Source organism: Diplotaxodon limnothrissa, linkage group LG17, assembly GCF_057381915.1.
Source record: "Diplotaxodon limnothrissa isolate DT_005_m linkage group LG17, D_limnothrissa_male_GT1.1, whole genome shotgun sequence".
NCBI classification, from domain to species: domain Eukaryota; kingdom Metazoa; phylum Chordata; class Actinopteri; order Cichliformes; family Cichlidae; genus Diplotaxodon; species Diplotaxodon limnothrissa.
The window spans coordinates 21,171,323-21,188,153 of NC_140612.1; the positions used below are offsets into that span (position 1 = coordinate 21,171,323).

General features: G+C 39.1%; 3 protein-coding genes across 3 annotated transcripts; 1 reads left to right on the plus strand and 2 right to left on the minus strand.

The window, feature by feature from the left end:
* Positions 1-5,377: 5,377 nt before the first annotated feature.
* On the minus strand, positions 5,378-10,376 carry LOC146614951 (putative E3 ubiquitin-protein ligase TRIML1). Its single transcript, XM_085375735.1, has 3 exons — positions 10,350-10,376; positions 6,702-6,984; positions 5,378-6,572 (listed from the first exon to the last, which is right to left on the minus strand). The coding sequence occupies exons 1-3, from the start codon at positions 10,374-10,376 to the stop codon at positions 5,509-5,511; spliced, it is 1,374 nt and encodes a 457-aa protein (XP_085231861.1). The 3' UTR covers positions 5,378-5,508.
* A 330-nt stretch (positions 10,377-10,706) lies between these two features.
* Positions 10,707-12,766, plus strand: LOC146614952 (uncharacterized). The gene is made up of 2 exons (XM_085375738.1): positions 10,707-11,614; positions 12,118-12,766. The coding sequence occupies exons 1-2, from the start codon at positions 10,796-10,798 to the stop codon at positions 12,451-12,453; spliced, it is 1,155 nt and encodes a 384-aa protein (XP_085231864.1). The 5' UTR covers positions 10,707-10,795; the 3' UTR covers positions 12,454-12,766.
* Positions 12,767-14,007: 1,241 nt separating this feature from the next.
* On the minus strand, positions 14,008-16,831 carry LOC146614953 (uncharacterized). The gene is made up of 3 exons (XM_085375753.1): positions 16,802-16,831; positions 16,276-16,351; positions 14,008-16,152 (listed from the first exon to the last, which is right to left on the minus strand). Exons 2-3 carry the CDS (start codon positions 16,348-16,350, stop codon positions 14,296-14,298), a joined length of 1,932 nt encoding a protein of 643 aa, XP_085231879.1. The 5' UTR covers position 16,351; positions 16,802-16,831; the 3' UTR covers positions 14,008-14,295.

Genomic DNA, 16,831 nt, shown 5'->3' on the forward strand with positions numbered 1-16,831 from the left:
CTCGTTTTGGTTAATGATAACTAGCCTGGTGTTAAACAACAAGCTGGGCTTAAACAATGAATACAGGACAGGAAGTGACTCATATGCATCATTAAATTATTTTTTGGTGAGCAACACTCGATGGTGTTAAATGGAGACCGCTTCGTTTTTGTTGGCAGACGTGAACTTAAAACATCGAAGCAGAAGTTGTAAAAACTCTTTGTGGACAGAGAGAGATGGAGGAGCTGTGAGACTTCACTTATAAACAAACGCTGCTCCAGAGCCCGTTTGTGTACACGAGAGAAAATAATGTACTAAAGCCGAGCTCTGTTTCACTGGCTGCTCAAAATACAGTTTCAGAGACAAGGTTTACCCGCCAAATAAACAAAAATCTCCCTGCATCACTCGATGCTCGTGCTGCAGTCTGCAGCTTGTTTTTCAGAGAGAAACAAAGCTGGAAGAGGCTAAAAAGTAAAAATGTTTCTGAGCTATCACGTGTAATTTAGAGAGTAGCTCTTTATGCAGGGGAAAGTTTAGAAGAATGATTTGTCACATCCACACAGACTCTGTGCAGGTCCAGCGAACTGCAGCACTCTTCATGGCTGTTTTCTCTCACAGGTGATGTGTTTGTTCAAGATGATGAGATATAGATACAACTCATCCAGAAAGTGTTTACAGAGCTTCAGTTTTTCTACATTTTGTTGTATTTAAACCGTATTTTTTATGTTTTATTTTTAATAAAAAGGACGCTCACGCAGACTTTTTTCCGTGTTGTCATTTTGGAGTATTGTCTGGAAAATATTGAGGTGAAATACGGCAAAATGTGGAACAACTGAAGCGCTGTGAGTAGTAGTGAAGGGAAACAGCCATGAAGAGTGCTGCAGTTTGTTAGACCTGATTTCTGTCCCATCACTGAAGTCTGCAGAGTTTTCAGACCTAACACAGAGCAGAGCACACACATGGTCAGTCTTAACGTTCAGCTGTTGTTTTAATGCAACATGAAGTCATTAAAAACATTCAGTGTTTGTTCATTTATGTTTACAACCTCTACTTTTTCAACCTTTTGTAAATACTTGAATCAGGACAAGTGAACTCTGTGTGTTTTCTGGGACTGAGTAGATTTTTAAAGTGACCTTTGAGTGACTCAAAAGTATCTGTAGGATTATTTTGTGTCTGTGTTACAGCCCTAGCAAGGCCTCCTCCTGAAGGTGCCTGTGTGGGCGTGTCCTACAATCTCTTCTGCCTGAGGTGCCACCTTTCTCTTTTACACAGCTGACTCACATCAGTAATTAAAGGTATTTAAGCCCAGGGAAAGGTGAGCTCTGGGCCAGAGTGCCATGTTAGTGGTTGCAGCTGGTGAGCTGTGTTTTTGCTGTTTACTGCTAGTGAGCTGCGTTTGGTGATTGTTTAGTCCTGCCAGTGTTTGGTGACTAAACTCTTTTTTTTTGACTTACTCTTCAGTTTATTGACCAACGCCTGAGTTTTGTTTTGTTTCTTTAAATGGTGATAGCGGCTTGACCGTCTCTTTTAGTTAGTATTTGATAGAAACTTTAATAAAACTCTTTAACCAGTTTGCCTCTGTCTCCTTTTTCTAACCTGGACACTTTTTGTTACTTCCCCTTCATCGCCTGGACCCTTTTAGGGGAACGTAACATCTGCACTAAATCATTGTGTGTGTTTATTAATAAGCTTAAAAAGTTTGGTGTTGTCTTCTATCTAAGGGCTGCGTGATTCCTTCTTGACAAGCAGAAATGTGAAAAACCTTCAGCTTTTATAGGCTCGAATAAAAACTTTAGATTTAAAATCAGCTTTAAAATCATCTCAGCTCTTTTTGAGAAATTTTCATCGGTGTCGTCCTGCTTCAGAACTACTAGAACGTCTTCAGCTCATCACGTGTCATTTCCTTCAGAGTGTTTGAAAGAAATAGTTTGTAATTTAATTTTCACATTAGTTAAAGTTTACAAGAAAATTCCAAAAGGTTGATTCTGTCCATATGGATGTAGCACAAGTCCATTAATCAAAGACTACTGATCAATGGCTATGAGTACCATTCACACAGTTGGGGAATGGCTGCAATCGCTTCATTGTAAGGTGGCGAAAGATGTACCAGAAGTCATGGCAGAGCCTCCGCCATGTTTAACACATGGCTGCAGACACTCACTGTTGGACCTCCCTCCTGGCCTCCTCCATACATACTGACAATAATGTGAGTCAAAAATTTCAAATATGTTTTCATGACTCCATCAGACCTACTGCCACTGATTTTCAGTCCAGTTCATATATAATTCAGCGAACCTCAGGTCAGAGTGAAGCGGCTTAAACAAACAAAAATAAATAATTCTTCTAAAATGGTCCAGTGTAAGGACTGGAAAGGCAGCTAATGTCTGACAAAAGAAGCTTTGAAAGACCTTCAAAAAGCTGAAGAACTACTGCTCGAAACCACTTTAAGGAATCAGTAGAAAGTCTGGCTCCTCGGACACAAATTATCAAGAGATGAGGGGTGGCTCAAGACTTTTGCACAGCACTGAATACCAAAAATGTGAGTCATCTGCTCAACAGTTGAAGCTTGACTCAAACTGGGTCATGCAGCAGGTGAACAACCCCAAGCAAAGCAGCTGATCTCCAACAGAATGACTGAAATGCTGCAGGACCCTCGAGCAATGCTGTGAACAAGAGGTCCAAAATTCCTTCACAGTGATGGGAGACGAGTCACAAAGGGAAACAGTTTCTGCAGGTAGTTACTGCTACAGCTACTGAATCATTGACTGTGGACTCAGTTTTCCACAGCACAGCACTATTTCTTTCAAACACTCTGAAGGAAATGACACGTGATGAGCTGAAGACGTAAGAACAGATTTAATCAAAAATGCAAACGCAGCCCTGCTGAATGACTAAAAGGATTGAAGTCTGCAGTTTGAAACACAAACCAGAGACTTGAATGTCAGTTTGGAGATAAAGTCTCAGATAATTGTGTTAAACTTTCTAATGAGCTTCACTTCAGCTCACACAGGGCTGGTGGGCCAGTAATGGCCGACGTCAAGGACTGCAGGGTGTTTTCATGAAAACGTGTCAGTAAGTCATGGCGGTTAACTGCAATACACAAGACCCAACAGTACTGCTCCGGCATCTAATGATGAAACCACGCTGTATCCTCTGGTTGGTGTTTTCTGATTTTAGTGCTACTCAGTTTACTGAAACATTACATCAGGAAGTGCAGCACAGAGGCTCGTTAGCACAGCTGGTTCCTGTTGATTGAATCATCTATTGCTCCAGCTCAAAGCAGGTAGTTTTTGTTATTACTGTACAGTTTTATGTGTCCTGGTGATTAAGTTATTTTGTAATCAGCTGCCCATCGTGTCTTTATTACTTTAGGAAGTTTGCATACAGGTAACATATCAACGCAGTCACTGAAATGAAAATGAAATACAAAGGGACTCAAATACGAAGGGAAACTGCAGCAAATTTTTTTTTTTTGGGGGGGGTGGGGGGGGGGGGGTGGGGGTGCTGCTAATGTGGGACATAAAAAAAGACTGATGACATTATCCATCTTTATTAAAGTAAAATTCAGTGTGGATCTTTTCTAGTAAACAGTAAAGATGGCTTTCTTGAAGAAGAAGAAAAAAAAATGTTTGAAAACAAATCATTTACACCAGGTGTGTCAAAAATAAGGCCCGGGGGCCAGATTAAACTTTTACTGGTCACAGCTTTTCCTACTGATAAAGACCTCACCCACTGCCATTTGTACTCCAAATGAAATGACAGAACACTGCTGTTGTTGATTTTTTTTAGCATTTATCAGAGAAAAATCTGTATTTAAAAAATTAAAAATCAGAATTTTAACAAAATCTTCACTTTTGAAATTATAGGAGAGTCTGGACAATGAGCTGCCAGATCTTCTGTAAATTTACAAATTTATTTATTCCATCTTAAATCAGCAAACTTTTTAAAATTTTATGTTTGACCATCTCTGATTTGAACAAAAAAATATTATCATCCAAAGTTTTACCGTATATAATGACCACAGAGAAACTTCAGAAACCTTTTTGTCATCCATCAACCCACTTTCATGTGATTTCAGAATGATTTTGTTAAATATGTGTGTCTTTTTTTAGACCACGGTCGTTCAGATTTTAGGATTTTTTTCTGTTGCTCCTGTCGAGCAGAAGATGGAATGACCCAACAGCAATATTTCTTTATCATGCAGAAAAACTGAGGTGTACAGTTAAAACGGCACTTCTTTGCCTTATATTAAGATGTGTTGGTGTAACTGTGTAGTTACACTGACAGAAAGGTCAGTTTCACTGGTCTGATTCACTTAACATCAAAGTAGCTTATGACAAAAGGAGTCTGACATCCCTGCTCAAACACAGAAAGAAAAATGAAAGTAAGCACTAAGTGAGTGGTGGCATTGCACAGTGGACTAGGAAAAATGTCTCTATGAAACACCATCAGAATAAGCATGAGGAACAAGAAGGTGACACTGAAGAAAAATGTTATGGATGAACTGGACAGTCATGATATTTCCTGTAATAATGTATTTAAACTAGTGTAGTGCCATTTTAAAGGCACTACACTGTCTATATTCTTTGATACTATCAGTGGGAAAATTGAAACCATGTCTGCTCCATTTTGCAAAAAGAGGGCATTAGAAAGTATGAGATCGCGGATGGTGAAAGACGCGCCTTTGTGAGACCACAGAGTCTAAATGTAGAAAAACCACACCTGCATTTAAATGAGTTTTTCTCCTGCTAGCTGCATGCAAAGTTAGAATGGTTGCCGTCGCAGTTTGGATCCCCCCCACTCGACATGCAAGTAAAACATGATCTGCTGGAGGGAGGAGATGTTTGAAAAATGACTGTCTGTGTGTTAAATAAGACCCTGAAGGCTGAAAACCAGTCTCTCTCTGATTGTGCGGGAAGGTTTTTCTTCTCTAGAGTTTAGACCAAACCCTGAACTTTTAGAGTAAAATATGACACCGAACCTCATGTGCAGTGGTCACCGGCATGGTCTTAAATAAGCTCAGGCCAAAGTTACCTGTTCAACCATGTAACTGAATGCCGAGAATAAATCTGTCAGGGAACACTGTACTGAGCGTAAAACTGTGGCCCTTCTGTGACACCTTCCACAAGATCACAACTAACAACACACAAATCTAAGTTTGAAGGCTGTAAAACTGATGATAAAATAAACAATTCAAACAGCCCCATATGACACCATCTGTTTAACGACTGGAGACCCAATCCTGATGCTGCTGTGTGACATGGGGTCGGTGAAGGGTTGATTACATTTTTGTGCTATTCAGAGGGCCACACTGGACCCTCTGAATACTACAAACTATATTAACCCCTGAACACTCCCATCGGGTTAACAGTGAACCACTCAAATGTTGGCTGAGGGTTTGGTGTGATAAGTCTGTCACAGTCATCTGGACCTTTTGTTTTCAGATGTCCACTTAGGGGTGATAAATAAATAAAGGTGGAGAAGCTGACGACTCTATGACGAGTCTCACGCAGTTGTAAGGATGATTGATCAGATCTGACAGTTGCCGTAGACAGGACAGATGATGAGCGGAGTGGAGTTTTGGCCACCATGAAGAGTCCCGGGGCTGAAGAAAGGGCGGAGTTTCTCTTTGAAGGAGCAGTCAGTGTAGCAATGAATGAGTTGTGCGGATTCAGCATTATAAAAAGAGACCGAATGATTCTCATAATCCACAAACACTCCCACTTTCTTTGGCTGAGAGTCCACACTGAGATGGACACGTGAGGCTTTGTACTCTCCTGCCCTTAAACATATTATCCAGAAGCCGTTCTTGGGGCTCACATACATTGATCCCTTCCTATTTATTGACTCTTTAACGACACCTAAATCCCAGGAGGTTTTCTCCTTAACCTGAACTTCATAGTAAAAGCTTTCTGAAGAGAAGCTCTGATTTCCCACAACATTAATAGCACGGTCAAATCTTTCTGGGTTGTTTGGGAGAGTTTGTGTTATGTCACCACAGCGAACTTGTTTCCCATCCTCAGACAGGATGAGGTTGGGATGTGCTGTGTCTGGATCCAGTGTCACATCCACTGCAAACTGCCGGAGCCTGTTCAGCTCAGTCACAGCGAGAAACATCTCCATGTCTTTGCTGAGTTTTTCCTTCAGCTGAGTCACAGTTTCTTTGTAAGATGGCTGGGGGAACCTGGCTTCTGTCAGCATCTCATTTGTGAACGAGAAGCTTGGCAGGAAGTCACGTTGGTCTTTGGTAAGCTGCTCCACCTCTGCGCTCCTCTTGGTCAGCTCAGAGATTTCCTGCTCTAGCTGCTGGATTAATCCTTCAGCCTGTTTCTGTGTCATTTTCTGCTTTTCATCGATCTCTCCAATGATTTTATCCAGACTGCTCTGGACAGAGGCCACCAGCGCTTCAAACGCCCTCCTGCTGTCTGAGGTCTGTCGCTCTGCAGACTTCCTGCTGAGCTCTGCTGTGCGTCTGACTTCACAGATCTTCATCTGCTTCTCCTTGATCCTCAGATCAATTTGGGCTTTCATCTCCCTCAGTTTGGCCCTCCTTGTCTCATCATCACGTGGGAGCGCTGCAGAGATCTTGTGGTCTAAAACAAGCCAAAACAGGAAAAGCTGTAAACAACTTTTTTTATTGAGGATTTTTCTCGAGCTGTATTAAATGCAATCATTCATGCAACTAATGTGAACCTTTATTTTTCAGCTCTTCATATTTTTACCTTCATTTGACTGGTTTGACAAATCCTGAACCAGATCATTTCTGTTTATCTTCCTTAAGATCTTCATGGTTTTTTGCACAGCTCCTGGACAGCGGTATTTTTGCACCATCAGATCGATCGTATCCAACCTGTCCGCTCCTTCCAGTCGGGCCTCTGGGATGGCTGGAAAACCGTTTTCCATATCCCCCTCCTTCAGGAACCACTTAAAGTTCTTGAACTGTTCAGCTGTCAGATGCTCAAGAGTGCGCCAAAGAGCTTCTTTAGTAGACGTCATTGTGGCTTCCTGATAAACCAAAAAGCAGAAATAGATGGGATGTTTGTGTTATTCTTGTATGAATATGAGCATTACGCTGCTGTGATAAAAGCTTCTTCTTGTGAATTTGTCTGCTCGCATACTTTAAATAAATATTAGAGCAATATTAAAGTGCAGTTAAGACCTAAAATGATTCAGTTTGCTTTGATTATGTCCTAAGTTTAGCTTTTGCAGTGTTGATAGCCTTCTGGATTCTTAACAAACGCAGCAGTGACACCAGATCACCGGATGCAAACTCAGTGTTTTTAGTCCTTTTCTCGTTTTAGGGGTCAGTCACTGTGCTGCTGTGTGTGTTTTTGTTCACTCCACACGAGTGAACATTTACATCCATGCATGGACTAATTTGATTGAAATTTCCACTAAATGTAGGAAAAATTGCTGTATAAATCAGGTAAATGAGCAAAAGTTTGGGTGTTTTCTTCTAAAGAAAAGAAGACAATCATCTGTGTCGGGCTCTGTGAGACGAGTCCTGACATGCTGAGTCTCAGAGAATCCAGATTATGTTACAGTTCCTTACATTTTTCTTTAATGCTCCACTGAAATGAATCATTACATTAAATATTTAAGTCTTCTTACCACTTCCAACGTGCCCAGAGAAAGTCACCACAGCTTGCTTTCCTTCCCTGCTTCTTACACGTCACATTCACAGCCTGAAAAATGTCAGTATGACATCACTCCGGACCGTCCTATGAGCTGCGCTTCATTTAAACGGTAACTCAGGTTGTTACACCCCACGTGTAAGACGTGTACGGGCAGACCAGACTGCACTATAAGAGTGCAGGAACAGGAAGGACAGCATGTGAGCACATGGGGAACCAGCAGATATTTCCTAAAAATAAGAAAACACTCAGTGAGAAGACAAAGAATGAAACATTTAATATTTCATTAAAGAATAAAGCTTAAAATGACCCCCAGTTCTTTTGACAACGTATATAATCTCCAGCCAAACTTTGAAGAATAGTTAGACGGACCTTCAGCAAAAGGGAGAAGGTCAGGGTGGATAGAGGGTTCAGAAGACCATTGCTGAATAAATGATGGGAAAAACAAAACTGGCAGAGAAAAACCAGCAACGACTCAGAGACTCGAGAAGGCAAAGAAGTGGAGAGCTGATCCAGAGCGGTTCAAGGATTTTTCAAACACCCCAGTTTTATTTTAAATGCTCACATTATTTTCTTTACACACAGAAACACATCGCACATGTCCCGTGAATCTCTCCAGTTCCTTCAGATTCAATGGCCTTCTGGTACGGACCTTGGTCTTCAGTTCACCTCACACATTTTCAGTGGGAGTGAGGGCTTTGTGGAGGTCAGCCAGTAACGTTCACAGTATTCCCACCAGCGTGGTTCAATGTTGGGACGCTCTACTTCGGGTTGTACTTCTCTCGCTTTTCTCTTTAAAAACAACATAAGCTGCGTCTCTGTGACCAAAGAGCTCCAGTTTGAGCTCATCTGAGTAACGTACTCACTTCTAGCATGAATAATCTGTCTCCAGGTTGTCCTTAGCACACTTTAGTCTCTTCTGCAAAAGTGGAGTTTTTCTTGGTCTGCGACCTCACAGTTAATTCCTGTGCAGAGTCTGAGTGATTGTTTTCATTAGCTAACTCCTTCACGAGTGTCTGGGCAGTTACTCTGAAGTCTTTAGATGTCTCTCACTTGTTTTCTTTCCAGGGTCTTTAAATTTTTTTTGCATCCTACATCTGCCAGGCTTGTTCTGTACTGTGTGGCTCTCTTTGAATGACACTTCTCACTCCAGTTCCTGACACTTGGATATCAATCTCCTCCTGTATGAACATCTATTCTTTTAATTCAAGTCTAAACTGACGTCTTTTGTTTTAGCATTGATGCCTTCTTAGTAACAGCTCAAACCCTCGTGTAATTTTTTTTATTTTAAAAGAATCCTCAGCAGGGGTGGATCTAGAGAAATTTTCTTAGGGTGGCAAAATCAAAGCCTTTTTTTCCCCAAACACATATGTAGGTGTTTACTTATAGTTAAAATGATTCAAATGCAGTAAGTATACACGTTTTTTCTAAAAATATAGTCTAATTCAATTATTTTCTGTAGCCCACATAATTAAACACTTTAGTTACATAAAAAATGTGAGTTTTGATTTTATGTACTGTGTAGCCTGTATGATAAATAAATATGTAGACCAATAAGTATAAAATCCAGAAAGCTACACAACATGGGGCGGTTCATTTACAAACACAAGTTCAACTTCAGTTTCACTGTTTTTTGTTAGAAAAAAAATCAAATTGTTACATACTTAAATTACACAAAATGTCAGAAATCTGCACTGTCACGAACAAAAATTTACACTTAATTTTTCATGATTTGTTGGATTAACCCACTGAGGTCCAAAATATAACTGGCCATTGTTGAGGCGACTTGATTTTACATTTGTATTTCACCCTCAAATTGTTTTCATTTTATTTTTTCCCCTTGCCTTATTTGGTTTCATTCTTTGCAGCACAACCTCACGACTTATCACACCAAATTTAGTTGTTTTTTCATTGAAATACTTAGTATTACTGATCTGAAATCACACAGGAAATTTAAAATCCTGGTAGTATTTTTCTACTGTAAAAAAAAAAAAAAAACCCAGACATGTTGAGTCAGTTATTATTTTTATAACTTGAAATGCAAATATAAATTGTACATTTTGAAAACTTATGCACACATTTTGTAAAAATATACAACTATTTATCTAAAAATGTGTGCTTTTGTGACATTCCCTCAGGGGACATTCGTTAGTCCCCTCACTGACACACAAAACAAAACAACGACTACACGACAGACTAACTATACTAACTTCACACTAAACGTCACAAATCTCCCACATCTAAAAACTGTCTCTCTCTCACTCGCTCACTCTGGCTCTCTCCTTTACTGTCACTCCCAAAACTCTCCCCTCCCTCTTCCGAAACAACCAAATCCTACATGACTTAAAAAAAAATTTGGTCGACATGGTACATTTTTCCACCGATAGGAAAGAAGTGCCTTTTTTTCTTTTCTTTACTGTTTTCGAGCCGTCTTTAGAAAACGCTTTAAATAAACACACACACACACACACACACACACACACACACACACAAAACCGTGTTTAGAAAAAAAGCATGGCTTATATATATTTAACATAACTTCATAACTCCATAACTTTAATTACTGGCCTGTAATTAAAATTTAAAAACCGGTGTATACTTTGAAGTCCGAACTTTCACTATGAGCTGAAAAACCGAGTCAACGTGGCTGCAGCTTGTTGCTGCGTCAGCTTACATCAGTCATGTGATTTGGAGGTGCAGCGTGTCCGTGGACCACAGAGGGTTAATAACACTCACCTTCATTCCATTTCCAGAGTGTAACATCCAACCACCTGTGCGAACTCTGAAATCCCCATGGTGTTGTTCAGAATGTGCTCTGGCACAATCATAAGCATTGCTTACTATGGAAGCCCGTTTCCGCCACTAAAAAAAAAAAAAAAGGATACTTAACTCGAAATTTCGAGTTATCTTTCTCGAAATTTCGACTTATTTTCTCGAAATTTCAACTTAGCAACTCGAAATTTCGACTTATTAAGTCGAAATTTCGAGTTATTAAGTCGAAATTTCGAGTTGCTAACTCGAAATTATGAGAAAAATAACTCGAAATTTTGAGTTATTTTCTCATAATTTCGAGTTAGCTCTGCCAATCAGTAATCTATGTGAATGACGTCATTTCCGTGTTACCCGGAAGCTGAAGCCCTCAGCTACAAATGCTACAGAAATGCTAATTATAGATACGGATCATGAATTCACAAATTGCTGAGTATTTTAAGCGTGGCTTCACAAATGAGGAGATTCTTGCGTTATTAGCTGAATCACATGGCATTACTATCAGCCTCCGTACACTTGAAAGGATTTTACACAACAACCGACTTTGGCGCAGAAAGAACAAAACAGAGGTGGGAGAGGTGGCAGCTTTTATACAAGCACAATTGGCAACCTCAGGACAGTGTCATGGGTATCGTTGGATGCACCAGAAGTGTTGGATGAATGGCATTGTTACTGACAGAGAAACCGTTCGTCTTCTGCTCCGTTTATTCGATGGAGAAGGTGTGGATTTGAGGTCACGTAGACGACTGCGGAGGCGAGTGTATCATAGCAGAGGCCCCAACTATGTGTGGCATATCGACGGCTACGATAAACTGAAGCCATTTGGGATTGCAATCAGTGGATGCATTGACGGATTTTCAAGGAGTATAATATGGCTAGACGCTTACAAGACAAATAATGACCCGAGAGTAATTGCTGGCTACTTCATGGATGCCGTGATTCAACAAGGTGGTTGCCCTGATCGAGTGAGATTAGATCTAGGAACAGAAAACGTCCATGTGGCTCACATGCAACGATTTTTGCACTTTACAGACAATGAACCAGAAAGAGAGCACGTCATATTTGGAGCAAGTACAGGAAATCAACGCATTGAAAGATGGTGGCTAATCTTACGAAGCCAGTGTATCCAGTACTGGATTGAACTATTTGACAAACTAAGAGAGGATGGCCACTTCTCAGACTCTTTCTTGGACAAATCATTGGTCCAGTTCTGTTTTCTTCACATTATACAGGTGAGTTTACATAGGTGATTGTGTAAACGACATGTATTGTAACTGTTTAATTTGTAACAACTCACACGGCCTTTGTATATTATAGAAACATCAGATATATTAAAGTACACGTGAAAAGTAGTGCTTTTTTTTTTTTTTTTTTTTTAAACTGTTTTGTTAAAAAAAAAATTCCACATATATATCAAGGAACACAATTATACATTATAACACATTGATTATTTATGTGTTTAGGCCTCTCTCTGTACTCGGTTAGCATTTTTGGTGGGTCAAAACTAAGTAAATAAGTATCTGTCTGTTCATGATGTGTGTGTGTGTGTGTGTGTGTGTGTGTATAGGTATGTGTGTGTATATATACGGATATATATCATTAATGTAGCTCAAAGCTAAATTAATGGTGTGTAAGCTAAGAAAATCAATGTAGAAGTTAGTTGTGCTTTTGTACATTAACATTTTCATATTGTATGCCTGAAAATGTTTCTTTTGTTCATTTTGTTTTCATCTAGGAAGAATTAAATGAAGTTGCTTTGGCCTGGAATGACCACAGAATGCGCCCAGTCCACAACTCCCGAAGTCCTCATGGCCGACCATCTTTTATGTATGCCCTCCCAGACATTTATGGCGCGAGGGACTGTCTCAAACATGTCAATATGGACAAAGTTGAAGCCTGCCTTGAAGAATGCGTGTTCAAAGACTTTCCATGTGAAGAGGATGTCTTTCATCTCTGTGTAGAACTCATGTCAGAACATAACCTGGACTTCTCAGATGATGTGTTTCATACAGTGGATCTGTATGTAAAGCTAAGGCAGTTGATGCTTACTGAGTTGGAGCTTTTGCCTTAAAGGTTAGACATCGTTATGCATTTTTAATTCTGTATTTTCATATTTAAATTGTAAACTTTTATGAGTTATTAATTTTTGGATGGTTGTCGTTTTTGGGGCACACATACATGGGTTTTGAGGGCCTGAAAATGTATTTCACGAACAGGGCCAATTGAAAAAGGCTATAAAAATTGTATTTAATTTTTGGAGGGTTGTTTTTTTTTTGGATGGTTTATTTCAATTAACAAACCAATTTTTTGTTTTAAAAGCCTTATTATTAAAACATATGTAAACATAATGTCTGTTAGACCTGCTATTTGGAGGATATGCAGCGCATGTCACCTTGGAATTATGATTTCAACTTTTTGTAAATATGCTTTTTCATCTTTCTTTTTATTTGAGTAATTATTGATGTTTTGAAATATCTGGTTATGTAGCAGTAAAAAAAATTTTCACTGTCATTTTTTTCACTGCTGAGACTTTTTATATATACTGACTGTTTTCCTGATTATGGGCAGTATAATTATATATTTTTTAGCATATGGATAACCTAACTGAGTGAGATTTATGGACCTTTTTTTTTTTTCGGATTGCGCCTCAGAATAATAAAAACCCAGAAATTACCAAAATTAAAGATGTAATTTGTCTCATTGAACACTTTATTATAAAACACAGATCTTTTGCCATCATCTTGTCTTAAAACAAAATAACTGTACTGTATTTACAGTAACACAAAAAACCTTAAAGTATTCTTATAAAAAGCTAATTGCAAGCACAAGACTTGGAAAAAGTACGATAATACACTCAACAAAAATATGCAATATGTTTTGCAAAAGTTCAATTATTATTAAAAATACAAAAAGAATGGGACAATAAAAAGAGTGAGGATAATATGGCAAGATCTGATAACAATATCCTACAATTAAAGAATAAGAACGTGTGGTCTAAAACCACTATGAAGCAAATACATTAGGCTCAAACATGAAAACAGAAATATAGGAAAATATCTTTTAAATAACTACCCCATCGGCTATGTAGTTTTGAAAAAGGGGGCTATGATACACAGGGGTTTTTTTCCATTACAAAAATCAGGAAAAGCCAACCAAAAATCAACCTTCAGCTAAGCAATTGCTGATTTCACAGAAATCCAAAATAAAAGCATATAGGTGTGCCTTATGGCCATTCAATTTAGCAAAAGTCACCATAACCCAGATGGCTAAACAGAACTGTACAAACATAACTGTAATAAAATACAATGATAAAGTAAAACCTGACTTGTAAACTGTAAAATGTGTGCACGATGATAAAACATGTAGGAGATATTGCATATATCTCCTACATGTACTATACACTACATATTGCAGGGGTCTCAATCTCTAATTTTCTGGTGAACCACTACAATACATGTCATCTTTTGACATTACATTAATAAAATTTGACAAATTAAAATTAACCTAATGCATTTTTTAAAGTTGATTTTGGATTCAAATAATAGAAAAAATGAATAAAAGGTGGAAAAACTGCTTTCATTGTTCACATGCACACATGCTGACTGAGGAAATGGGAATGCTTATAAATGGTCTCCAGACTGCCACTCTGAGACCTCTGCAGAAATGCATTTCACAAGTGTTTAGAAAAATATTGCCTCAGTTGTAATAGGAAAACACAGAAACACAAAGAAGTACCTCAAATTGCATTACAGTGGTATTTCACCAAATACTTTTTCTTGGAACTCAGTTTTTAAACACCTGAAACCTTTGCTGTGACATTCACATGGGAACACTTTAGTCTTAGTTCACAACTCAAATATAATCTGTTGTAAAACAACAATGGCTTTTAAGCCATTGTCCGTGAATCAAACCTTTAGATAATGTCCATAACCCACACATTTGATTCCAACACACTGTTCATCTCCGATCTGAAGTCAGGATAGCTGTCATAATTTATCGACAGCTCCAGTACACACCCACATGTGTGTGCCACAGGTCGTCTCTGGAAACCTTTCAGTTCGTTAAACCCAATGATGATGTTCTTTCCCAGATGTAAATCTGAACCTGTGCAAAACCTGAGGAACAAACACAAATGTTCCTTCTCAGCATTCTTCACATATGTAGTTAGATATTTCTGAATCAGCTTCTGGTGAGCCGTCATTGTTTCAGGGAAAGTGAGACACTTGAGAACTTTTCTCACAGTTGGTTGGAGGGTTTCATAAACTGAAGATAGATCACAAAGGCTTTCCCATGCAGTGCTGAGTGTTCTTGCCCACTGTTCAATAACATAGGCAGGCTCTTGGACAAGTGTTTTGTGTGCAAGCTCCAATAGGACTTCAGTGGCATTGCAGGCTGTTGGTATCTTTCTGCAGCTGTGGTTATCAAGTATGTCTATAAGTTCTTCTTGGTCCACGGTGCTAAAGTCTGATCGCCACGCCTCTAACACTGTACGCTCAGAGTCAGGCATGAACTTAAGGAAATTCTCCACAATATCACTCTTTACATATCCAAAGGCAGCTTGTTCCAGAATGGCAGGTGCAATTTTCACAGGCAGATATTTCTCTCTAACCCATCCAAATGCAATGATTCTGCCCACACTCTCCCACTCCGGTTGCCCAAGATCATGCCTTAAGAAGGGCACTTTGTAAACGTTTCCAGTGGTGCACTGGTCATAGAATTCTTTCCAGAATTCTGAAAGACAGTCTCTCACAACTCCCCCATCGTCATGGGCCATTTCAGGTGTTCCATCAGGCAGTAAGACCTGGATTTTGATGTCGACATCTTCAAGGTCCTTATCACTAAAATGTGAAATGAGCTCTGACATTACCTGCCCTCTGTGGACCACCACTACTCTCCTCACTCTCTCACTGGATGGACCAGGTTGTGGAGAAAAAATCAGGGTGTCATCCAAATTTATTGGCTCACTGTCAGAAAAGGGGCCAACAAAAATAATGTCACTGCTGTGAGAAGTGTTAGCGCTTAGAGACTGCGTGGAAGATTGTGGAAGGTTATCGTTTGGAGTGTCTTCAATGTATGTCACATCATGGCTGATTGTTTCAAATGGAGCAGATGTTTGGACTGTAGTGACAGTAAAAGAAGAGGTTTGGTTTTGAGGACTCGCTTCAATTTCTGAAGATGGATGCAAACCTGGGTTGGAGCTCTGAAGGCTGTCATTTTGTTTTTTCTTTGTGGTGAGGTAGAACCTGAGGATATTAAGTTTTGTGACATGATAAAGTTCTCCTACTGTCAATGCATCATCGACTATCATCTCTTGATAATCCTTCAGATCACAGTCAAAATCTGTTAAGGGCCCCTGAATGTTTCCTCCATCTGGAAAGAACAGGCCTGTTGCAACCTGTAATATGTCCCTTTTCTTGGCATCCTTGCAGATGTCTATTTTTCTTGTTCCTCCTCCTCGTCTAGCTCTAACCTGCTTGAAAACCTCAGTGTCTTCATCATAATGCATCCATCCTATTTCTATTTTTCTATTTCTCTTCAGAGCATTTCTTTTATGGGTTGTTTGGGAATGTTCTTCTTGCCGTGTGCTACTGCCATCCTCTTCAGATAATTTTCTTTTGGACAGTTTGGATTTCAGCCGTTCAAAAAGCGCTGACTTGCGGCTGCTGCCCCTCCGTCTGCAAAATCCAAATACTGCTAGACGATCACCGTATGATGGCAAATAAGTCTTCAGCTCCTCATCTGTCATTAGACTTATGACATTGGCATCAATCTAAAGATGGAAAAATAATTTAATTTATTGAAACAACCAGCCTTGAAAATACAATTCTATTTTTAACTTAAGAACAATGAGGAAAAGTTGCATTTCAACCAGTATCTTGTTGGAATTAAGTACCTTCTCATTCTCCAAGGTCTGTATAATTTCCTCAGAGACTTCTCTTTGTTTCAAGAATTCAGTCAAGTCTCCCATGCTGTAAGGAAGGATGTAAATTAAAATTACAAAATTAAAATAAAGCCACCATATTATCGTCAAAGTATCTGTGCCTACCTACATTATGAGCTCTGACTATGGTGGAGAAGTGGGAACTGCATTTTTAAGTGTCCATTTGCACTGTAACTACAATCAGCATCACAATACAGTCAATCCCACATTTTCTCAGTTGTCTGGTTACAGTTTTATTGGTTTTGTTCCTTATTTATATAGTTGTCAGTCATATTCCCTGTTTTGGGTGATTTGTGATTTTGTTTTATACAGTGCTGTATACTTATTACGCATGCTTTTAGCAAAACGTCTGTTTCATCAGACGTAACAGGTGTCATTAGCGTGTAACAGAAACCTTATAGGTACCTTTGGTTAACCCTGACGTTGCATTCTATTCAACTTTGTATGTAACAATCGCTGTCACACTGTTTTTATATACCTTTTATCCAGTTATCATTTGTAGGAAGGC

Coding starts and splice junctions, on each gene's coding strand:
- LOC146614952 (XM_085375738.1), top strand. CDS start 10,796: ATGAATTCACAAATTGCTGAGTATTTTAAGCGTGGCTTCACAAATGAG. Junction 11,615..12,117: donor GTTTTCTTCACATTATACAG/GTGAGTTTACAT, acceptor GTTTTCATCTAG/GAAGAATTAAATGAAGTTGC.
- LOC146614953 (XM_085375753.1), bottom strand. CDS start 16,350: ATGGGAGACTTGACTGAATTCTTGAAACAAAGAGAAGTCTCTGAGGAA. Junction 16,153..16,275: donor AGACCTTGGAGAATGAGAAG/GTACTTAATTCC, acceptor TTCCATCTTTAG/ATTGATGCCAATGTCATAAG.
- LOC146614951 (XM_085375735.1), bottom strand. CDS start 10,376: ATGTTACACTCTGGAAATGGAATGAAG. Junction 6,985..10,349: donor ACTCTGGAAATGGAATGAAG/GTGAGTGTTATT, acceptor TTGGTTTATCAG/GAAGCCACAATGACGTCTAC. Junction 6,573..6,701: donor GTCAAACCAGTCAAATGAAG/GTAAAAATATGA, acceptor GGCTTGTTTTAG/ACCACAAGATCTCTGCAGCG.